General features: G+C 31.5%; 1 protein-coding gene across 1 annotated transcript; it reads right to left on the bottom strand.

The window, feature by feature from the left end:
- Nucleotides 1-2,527, bottom strand: LOC133318221 (uncharacterized). Its single transcript, XM_061520213.1, has 8 exons — nucleotides 2,378-2,527; nucleotides 1,827-2,275; nucleotides 1,058-1,303; nucleotides 799-922; nucleotides 578-703; nucleotides 373-438; nucleotides 216-289; nucleotides 1-49 (listed from the first exon to the last, which is right to left on the bottom strand). Exons 1-8 carry the CDS (start codon nucleotides 2,525-2,527, stop codon nucleotides 1-3), a joined length of 1,284 nt encoding a protein of 427 aa, XP_061376197.1.
- Between the last annotated feature and the right edge of the window lie 8,149 nt (nucleotides 2,528-10,676).

Here is a 10,676-nt window from a genome sequence, read left to right as displayed (position 1 = left end):
TTACAAATTTTCTTTCTGCTCCAAAGTGTCACCGGCTGCAGCATCAAAACTGTGCCAAAATAAATAAAAAGGCACACAGAGTGGGAGGGATGAAATTATAAATCAAGTAAACTTTATAATATCTATAGTCAGAACTTAACTCTTTCTCCAGCTTTATTTTTTTAAGAGGACGGACAACTGAACAATTATTTTTATCTTCAACAACATCACCATACTTCACAGACGGTGACAAAAAAGTGAGAGAAATATTAGCATCATCAGTACTATCACAGGTTTGGCTTTGAACATCCTGTCAACAAAATGACTCTGACCGCTATTAATATAAGGATACGGCAATCAAATTTTCCAATTATGTCAATAATACCAACTCACCACAGCTTTTCCTGACCCTATCGACATAATATTATCATCAGAAGGACTGTCAAATACAGAATCATCCTGAAATGTTTTTTTCCATAAATGCAAAAAAGTCATAACTTTGAAAAGTATAGGTTATGAATAATAATAATAAAAAAAAAACATTTGGGTCCACCGTGGTCTTCAGAAATGATGTGATAATACTTTCACTGATGCAAACTTTGGCCACATGATATTTTGGCTCACTGTTTGAGTTCAAATTGCTAATTTTGACATTCACTTTAAACAACATAGATCTATCTTTAAGAACGTTCAACTCTTCCGGATAATGTTCTAAATCTGCACCCTACAAAAAAGGAAACACAACAAAAGAAGTACTAAGGGTGTTAAAAGTTTTGAGAACCTCACTAATAAAAAAATTCAAAGTTTTGAGAACCAAACCCGCTTAAAATGTTGCTCGCGCAATTCAGCAGCACTCACTCCTAATAAAGAAAGACAGTCTCTATCAAATAGTACGAAAGAAGTAGAATCTGTGTTATCAACAACTCTGACTTCAACACTGAACCTAAAAAAATAAAAAATTGAATTTTACATCAGTCACACAGTGTGCATGAATAATTTTTCGATAACAATGGCAAATCAAAAAATGGCTTACTTCGAAGTATATTCATTCTAATGTTTCTGACAGTTCTTACAATACCATTTCTCAAAATCTTCGCACACTGAATATGGACATTTCTTACAGGACTTGTACCACCAGTTGTATTTACTTTCGATGGATTTTATAGTTCCATAAGTAATGCAAGTAGTAGCATCTATGCAATTCTTAATATCAGTAAGAAATTTCCTCTCTGTATCCTTGAGAAAATCATTTTCATAAGAATATGAAGATGGGCTGGACAACTGAGTCAACATCTGACTACTTTCCATCAGATCACCGGAAATCCTGGAATATAAAAATATATAAAAGAATGAGTGAATAGAGCAAAAGAAATGCCTCATAATTTCTCACGGTAGCCCACCTTTTTTTGAACTCTACGATCTCAGGTATATTGGAATCAAAAATAATTTTCGTCGTATACTTTGTATTAGCTATTCCAATCTTTCTTGGAAAAAAAAATGCTACGTAAATAAAAGAAAAAAAATGCTACGTAAATAAAAGAAAAAGTAAAACAACAAAACAAAAAAATAAAAAATGAGAATTTTAATCACAAAAAAAGTACCCCTAAAACCCTTTATCCTTGCAAGCTGAAGTATCATAACATTTTGAGCACTCTGATTCTTTGCTAAGAGAGTTTGGACCTCGTCTACGTATGACTCCCACAAAGTGCATTCAAGTTTCTGACCCCTATCATGATATAGAAACAAAAGACACAAAAGAAATGATGTAAAATCTCATTCTCTTTAAATTCAAAAACACATAAGAAATTACATTAAAATACTATCAGAAATATAGATAACATAAATACCTCAGGTTGTCAAGCTCCACGACAACCATTTTTGTATTCCTACCAGAGATGACATGTTCACGTACTTCCCCAATTCCAGACAGCAAACCAAAGACGTCTACACAACAAATAACATGGGTTTCAGCCTTACGTCCTATATACAAAATCTTAATTGAAAGCGAATAACACAATACACCAATCCCATCACCTATTAAATAAGGAGAGTCAGAGGATTCTTTCTCAATAACGTCAAACTTAGCAAAATCAAAACCACGCTCAGGAATCGTAGCATCAACAATGGATTTCACGCCCGTCCTCAAGTTGAAAGACAGACGATATTCATGCCGTGTTGGCCTAAAATTACCCATATTCAACCCAATTCCAAAAAATTTTATAAAATAAGCATCACCCTCACAAATTTTCTTCTGAACCTGCAAAGTACCTTTGGCCGTAGCATGGATCCTTCCACCCTATAAAATGAAAACACGCAACAAAGCAAAAAAAAAAAAAAAAAACCGACAATGAGCTACTGAAAAGATAAAAACATTGAAAAAAAAGAAAAAATACATTACCCGTTCGTCGACCAAAACCATATCCACATTGTCATCAAAATCTTTTTGATTAAAACTGGGAACCTTCCAACACCTAACTACACGCACTTTAATCCTCCACTCTTCTTTCGTCGGATTAAGATCCTTTACGAAGTCGTATTTTGAGGACATTGAATACATTGGAGGAGTAGAGAAATGGACCAAAGAAGATACAAAATGCTCGTGGCAGTGATGCAGACCAAAAGGCCAAAACAACACCAAATATCGTCTTTATACATGCAATGAATACATAATGAGTCAGCTGATTATGATCTTAATTAACTCCCAAAAATACCTAATGAGTCAGCTGATTTAAAATTTTGAATTTTGAAATGAAATCACTCACCTGTTTTAATGATTCAGCTATTTTTACATTAAAACAGAAAGAATACTCTAGTGTGAACAGAAATTCAAACATACATATTTTGTTCACTATATCGAAAAGAAGTAAGTTTTCAAGACATCCTCTAGTGTGAACAGAAAGCTGAGATTTAAGGAGAATGCGACACCTCAGCTAATATATCTATTCTTTGTCATCTAATGAGCATTTGAAATTTATCTCAAGAGAAAAAATGTCTTCAATCCTTCGAGCATTTATTATAACTGAAGCAACTTTGAGCATTTATTATAACTGAAGCAGGGAAAGAAATAAACGATCTTATTTTCCAGTGCCCTTCTCTCCGTTACCATTGGCTACAATCAATTATGATTTTAGCTACTGTTTTTCTATTATTGAGTGAACATAAATTGAGATGTTCATGGCTTTGGGCTATATTTTCAGGAGCAAGCAAGTATTAGTCGGAGTTTTGGCAGCAATATTCATCCGTCTAGCCAGTCAAGGAAAATTTCTATAGGAATTATGGCAGATTCAAAAGCGAGCACAAGATGTGGAGCCACGAAAGGGGACATGGCTGTCATTCCTAATACAGAAAGGGTAATCTCTAATGTGGGAAATTTCATTGGAGAAAAAAACAAAGTTGAAGGAGTGACAACTTCCTTTAATACAAAGCAAATTGAGGGTCCAGAAGCGGTGAAGTTTTCTTGGATCTCAAACTCTGTTTACAAAAGAACACCCACTTCTGAGACCATTCTTCAAGCCAACCAAGCCTCTACTTTCCTCGTCTCTCCTGGGGGGCTGGATAATCCTGATGGAATAGAGTGTGCAGCTGGAAAAAATTTGGTTCAGCTTTTCTCATATCAGACTTCAAATTTTCCTTCGAATAATTACAATAAATTTTCCTTCAAATTCGGTTCAGTAAAGACCCTAGTTTTGAGATACCCATCCACGACGTCGTCCTTCATATCCTCCTGACCTTCAGCATGTCACTTAACGTGACACATCATCACGATCATTCACACAGTCACTTTTGAATTTACAGAAGGACTAACGTGGATCCTGTTTCATACTGTTGGGGACTATCCAAAGAGTTTATTTTTGTGAGGGACTAATTTGGCCACCGCATTTTTTGTCAGGGACCAATATGAGTCTTTACTCATAATAATATAAAGTGTAAATAAAAATTAGAACATTAACATTCACACGGATTTATTTTATTTTTTTATACATAGGAGTTGAACACACAACTTATTATAAAATTACCCATATCCTTTACCGCTAGGTTAAGCTGGTAAAGATATATCTCATTACTTTTCGGTCAATTGGTAATGATATATCATAATTTTTTTTGAGTTTTCTAACCAACCTTAATAATTTTCTTATTTGCTAAAAGAAATAATTTATTTTAAAGATATTTCCTATTTTTATTTTAAGGAAAATTATTTTTCCAGTTACCGGAGATAAACTTATCTCCAGTTAGCTCAAAACGACGTCGTTTTGAGATTATAAGATTAAAAGATTATAATGATAAAGACTAATATAATTTTGCAATATATTATAATTACAAAAACACCTTGATTTTTGCCCCAAAACGACGTTGTTTTGAGCTCACTGGAGATAACTTTATCTCCGGTGACCGGAGAAATCTTTTACCCTTTGTTTTAACTTATTTTTTATTGTAAATAATAATAATAAACGACCGAAAAGATTCATTAATTAGAAGGATATGATATTTTTGTTTACATATTGCATTTTAGTTTGAAGATAATTAAATTTAAATACAACTTATATCCCTTTATGAGAAACTTGAGTAATTAACACTATTTAAAAAATATTTTAATTGAACAAACTGAAATTACAAAATAATAATTAAATTTAAGATTTTGTTAACATGCATCTTTAAGGAATTAAAAATATAAATTATTAAATAAATAACGAAAATATTAATATCCTAAAAATTTAGCTTTTTTAATATTTTTATTTTTAAGCAATTAAGATTAATTATATATATTAGTACTATTCTTCAACCTATATCCTCAAAGAATACGTTAACAAAAAAAAATTAAATTTATAATTGATTTCCATGTTCTTAATAAAATTATTATTGTCAATATGATACATCTGATTTATTGTTTTCATAATAATATAATAATGCTTTAAATGCTTCTAATATTTATAGGTCTCATTTGATAAATAAGTTGAAATACTAAATATAAAATGCTTTTAAAGTGGGGCTAGATAAACTCATTCTTAGTCATTGATTTATTTATGGGTTCGCTTTTATTTTTTTTAGATAATGCAGATAAATTATTTGCAGTAAGTCAATACAACCTTCGTTTTGGAGTGAAAATCATGGTGTTTTTATAATTTTAATTTATTTCAGGGTTATAATAGTCTTTTATATTTATAATTTACTAAGATTTCAATACCAAAACGACGTCATTTTGAGAATAAATGCAGATAACTTATCTGCATTAACTCCAGAAATATTTTTTCCTTTATTTATATATAAAGGCTAACAAATTTAATAAATTAAAATCGTACCAACTATATAATTAATAGTATCAACGATTCAAATTGAGAATATACCTTATATAAAATGATTCTAACCCTTCTAAATTTAGAGCTTAGGTATTAACTATTTGTTAAAGTATCAACTAACCACCCACAAAGATCACTCTGTATAATGCAATGAGAGTCTAAAATATATTTATTTTTTTGAAATATAGTTTAAAATATATGATAATTTTTATTCAACAGATGTTTTTAAGGGTGTAAAATACATGATAATGTTTTTAAAAAATATATTTTCTTTAATTTTAATTTGGAAAATAAAAATTATTAAAAATTATATTTGTGAAAATTAATTTATTTTTATGTTCCAAAAAATGAATCATAGGCTAAAAATAAAAATTGAAAAAATAACTTTTTAAATTTCTTCGTTCCCGAGCACATATTATAAAAATTACTTCTTTCTAAAACAAGGTTAGATAAGAAAATAAGTGTCTTATACAACATAATTTCCCGAAAATCATCTGTTGTAATTTCAAAGGTAAAAAATATCTTGTAATCTCGGAAAAAGAAAAATATTAACCGGCCAATAGAAATTATAGATAATTAGACCTAAAATGGGACAATCTCACATGTCAAAATTGGTTGCACTGTTAGTTATACTCATATTATTCTTATCATTCTTCTACTCCAGTGGCTAAACCATGTATAGAACTCCATGACGGAACCTCAAATATGCATCTTTTATCATTATACTATTTTATTCAAAAGAGATAGAGTAACATAAATATTTTTAATGATGCCAAAAAGTATTTGCTTTACGGCAATTGTTGATAGTATCTCATGATAAAAAAGTTGATCATGTGATAATTAAAAGGAAGTATAATTTTTAGATAAAATTATTTTATGTACACATTTAAAATTGGATAGAATTCACTTATTTTATTTCTCTCTTTTCTTTAGTAGGTTTCATCTATTTTTCTTTATATGAATAATATAATTTTATCTTATATAACATGAAAAATTATATTTTCTAATTAAAAAAATTAAAAATTTCGCACCTGAAAAGATGATTAAAAGAAGGATTGACATGGTAAATAAAAAAAAGGATTTTCATTAATCAAAGTTGTGATTGAGTTGACAACACCCCCCAAAAGAAAAGTTTGCGATAGAGTTCCGAAAAGTTGATAATAACACGTTTGTGTGTATGAGTCGTCGGTATACGTATTAAATCAAACTCAAAGAAGGTGCCTAAAAAATTAATTTAATGTTTTTTAATAAAATAATTACGTATTTATTATAAGTTTAAAAATAATTACAGATCTACTGCACTATGTGACGTACTTCGGTCTGGTCTTGAGAAAGACGGAGAAAGAAATTACCAGATCCTTCCCAGAAAAAATAAAAATGAAGACGACGTTTTCTTTCGTGCTGTGGTCTGGTCTTGCTGCTCCTTCAGTTAGTACGTTCATTATAGCGTGTGGTAGGGTAAGGGTACCCTCATCATAGTCATTGGGAAATAGACAGAACCTACCTTCCATTCTCATGCGATGCAAGCGCCAGACAGAGACTCTCGTGCATAAACTTTTTCTCAATAATACAAAGGGGATTAAAAAAAAAAAAAAAAAAAAACGAAGGAACGAGATCGTTGGCTAAGAAACTGTTTAATCTTCTTTTTCCTCAATACCTCATTCATCCTTCTTTAATTATTATTATTATTTTTTATTAAATAATTGAAGCCACTCGCGCCTTTTTCATGAAAAAGGTAAAGGTAATCGCTTGGAAATTCAATACCTGAATATATTGTAGCTATCAATTTTTGGGGAGAATATTGTAATCAAAATGAACTTCTATTTTGAAGTTATATATGTTTAGGCATTTATCTATATCAGGAGAGGTATAAAACCCATGTTTAAATATCCTTTTCGGCATTTATCTTCATATTTTAGTATAATACATTTGTATTAAGTATTCGAATTGATTGACCAGACTGATCCGTATTGACACATAATCTGGTGCGTGTGTCACATTACAAAAGTTGTGCAAACATCTCAATTAACAGAGCTTTTGAACTCATTCCTACAGAGTGGTCATTGTCAGTATCACTGAATAAGTTCAATGCATGGCCAGAATACGGCCTCATCGTTGTTGGCCTTGTCACTCCGAAAACTCAATTTTATGTGGAGATTGGGCTACCAGCAGAATCACCGGAGGGGCCACAATACCACTCTGATTAGGAGCGAAGTTAGTGTGCTCCACGAGTAAAAGAAATTTGGTGGGATTGAGACGAGAGAAAAAGAGAAAAATTTGAAGAGAGGAGAAAAGAAAAGAAAAATTTGATTCACGTGTCAATTTTATACCAAGAAGGCTCATGGTGATCTGGATTATATTAAAAAATTCCTCTAAGAACAAGTTTAGAACCGATCCTTCCTCGTGGGGCAATTTTACTTTTCTCATAAATGTTTAGGAAGAAAGAGGAGACTAGAAACCCCAAATGATTTTAAAATGTTTCTTCTTTAAAAGATAATTGGACTTAAAATATAAATAATGCATTAGTCCACTTTTGCTAAGTCTATAGGCCTAATCTCCAAGTCCAATTGCATGAAACAAACGTCTGCTTCGTATCTGCCATTTCTGAATTCTGGTATACCACCCATATTGTCGTATGTTTGGCATCGCTATACACCTAGTTCTTGCCATCCTTACATGGCATAAGTCAAAACTCCAATCTTCATAATAAAACAATATATTATGAGTAGTGTATAATTACAATAATAAAATTATTTTTTTCTTCTCAAATATTATCGAATGACGTAATGAAAAGAAAAAAATAATTTATTATTATAACTATGTAATACTCATAATACATAATTATAATAAACAGTTCCATTGAATATTGAGTGGTACGGTTGTACTAAAAAAAGCGTTCCTCCATGAACTATAAACCCTATTCCCAAATCAGTGGTTCCTAGCTTTGTAGGGTCAATGCAAGTAAATGGAAACTTTTTTTTCGGTCGATGAAGGTTTTGAAAGAAAAAAAAAAAAAAACCTTGAACGAATAATCTTTCTGGTTCATGAAATGTGACGCGAGACCAAGAAAAGCATAATGTATCCAAACAACATCATAAAGTTGTAATATGTTACATCTTTCTAATAAAAAGTTACTAGAAAATAAGAATCCTCCTTTCTGAAATACTTACTGAATAAAGGGATTATTACAGAACATTACTTGTAAAACAAAACCTTAAAATTTATATAATCTTAAGATAAAGTTATAAACTTTCCTCGATGTTAGCTGACAAGTCAACCGTTGCATATTTTTTGCTTCATGAATACGGACCCGACACCTAAGGTGATATATTCTATGGCCTCATTTATATCAACTAATCATTTTACAGTTACCCCCATTGACTGAAAAACTGATCAAAGAGACAAAGACTACGTTTGATCACATTAAAAAAAAAATGGAGTTGAAATGGTATGTCTAATTTCATAACATTAATATTCACCTAACCAAGTATAAACCAAATGAATTAGTAATTGATTACTTGTTACGTTTGCTACTTCCGTAGTGATAGTAGATGAAATTTTTTGCATCAAACATATTTACATTAAAATTTGCATGCAGATTTTAGTATTTTAAAAAAAAAAAAATCAGGATTTGCATATGTATCCTGACTTTCTATATATTGCTATAAAAAATTTCATCTGCAATAATATAAGAAATATTAAAGCCTATTACAAAATACCCAATAAAGCAATTGCTGCAGAGAATATGGCTGAAAAAGCAATAATTTCTGTGCCCTGTGGTGGAGCCATAAACAAATTTCAGATGGGCCAAACTCTCTCTCAATATAAGTGGGTTATATAAATATACCTCATAATCCACAAATAAATCGTATAACATTAAATCTGATTATGAATAACTAACGTTTTGACAAGATAATCAAATTATATGTGTTAAATGTATATAATTATTGATTAGAAATTTTAAAATTAATCCATGAAACAATGATGTCATACATAAAACATCCTTGTTTCCTTCTCTATTTCTTATTCAGACAGAATAAGTGTGATAGGAACAGGATCAGAGAAAAACAATAACAAAAAAGAAGAACAGTGATTTTGACCCAGAAAGAACACTTTTTGGATTTTCTGTATTATATGGAAAGGAAATTACAATCCAAAAATGAAAGAAGAAGAAGAACAACAAATAATCAACTCCATTACAAGGCAAATTCTACTATTGACTACAGTTACGATAAAAGAGAAAAATTAAGCTCAACACATTCGAGAGGTGTTGATCTCTCCCAATATACAAAAGGATCCCAATATTCTTCAAAGATTCCAGATACCAAGTCCCTTAATTGTTTTCTGTTTAGCTTTCTCTAGAATATTCTTTGTTAACAAACTTGCTGACTCAGCATGATTCTCTTGCTTGAAAGGTGGGGTGGTATCAAAGTGCCACATCTGTTTAGACAGAATAGGTGACACTTGACATTGATCTTGTCACAAGATCTTTGTAATTTTAGTTCTCGGCCCACACCTAATATATAGTGAACCAAAGCCAGCCTGAAATGGGCCCATATATCTGACATACAACATAAGCATTTGCTTAATGCCAGTTTATGAATACTACTACTACCAGTTAGGGTTGGCAAAATGGGTCAACCCGGCCCGACCCGCATTCAACCCGTAAAAAACGGGTCGGGTTAGGGTTGGCCCGAAAAAATAAATGAGCCAGAAAACCCAACTCAGCCCGATCCGAGCCGGGTTAGGGTTGGCTCGCGGGTTGGCTCGATAATCAGCTCGCGCGTTGGCTCGGAAAAAAGCTCGTGGGTTGGCTCAAAAAAAGCTCACGGGTTAGCTCGAAATGATGCCAGTGGGTTGGGTCGCGGGTTGGTTAGCTCGAAATATTGGCTCGTGGGTTGGCTCAAAAAAATTGATTTTTGTGGAACTAGTCTTATTTATTCTCCAACACTGCACAAAATTATCAACATTGCCAAAGCTATTGATTGCCTAATGGATAATGGTGTAAAGACAGTAACTAATAAAACATAACCAATAAATTGTAAATAATCAATTAGATCATCTTCAAAGTTTCATGACCATTAGATCCCCGTGAAGAACCTAATATATGGGAAATACCATCATCATCATCATCTACAAAACACAAACCATAAAATGCAAATAATCAATTAAGGTTACAATGACAAATGAAAATGAAATTTTAATTGCATTGAAAATAAATAAATTACCATTGGCAACAAAACCAGCCAACCAATTGCGGGTACATACCAAAGCTTCAACATTCTTTGACAACAACTTATTTTTATATTTGTTAAGCACACGTGATCCAATGCTAAAAGCAGATTCAGATGCCACAGTGGTAATAGGAATGCTTAACAAGTCACGAGCCATTAATGATAGATT

This window comes from Gastrolobium bilobum, unplaced genomic scaffold, assembly GCF_033153095.1.
Source record: "Gastrolobium bilobum isolate Gb01-03AN ecotype WA unplaced genomic scaffold, APGP_CSIRO_Gbil_v1 utg9368, whole genome shotgun sequence".
In the NCBI taxonomy this organism is placed as follows: domain Eukaryota; kingdom Viridiplantae; phylum Streptophyta; class Magnoliopsida; order Fabales; family Fabaceae; genus Gastrolobium; species Gastrolobium bilobum.
This window is presented reverse-complemented; position numbering and strand designations above follow the sequence as displayed.

Coding starts and splice junctions, on each gene's coding strand:
- LOC133318221 (XM_061520213.1), bottom strand. CDS start 2,527: ATGTCCTCAAAATACGACTTCGTAAAGGATCTTAATCCGACGAAAGAA. Junction 923..1,057: donor TGCGAAGATTTTGAGAAATG/GTATTGTAAGAA, acceptor TTATTTTTTTAG/GTTCAGTGTTGAAGTCAGAG. Junction 290..372: donor TAGGGTCAGGAAAAGCTGTG/GTGAGTTGGTAT, acceptor TTTTGTTGACAG/GATGTTCAAAGCCAAACCTG.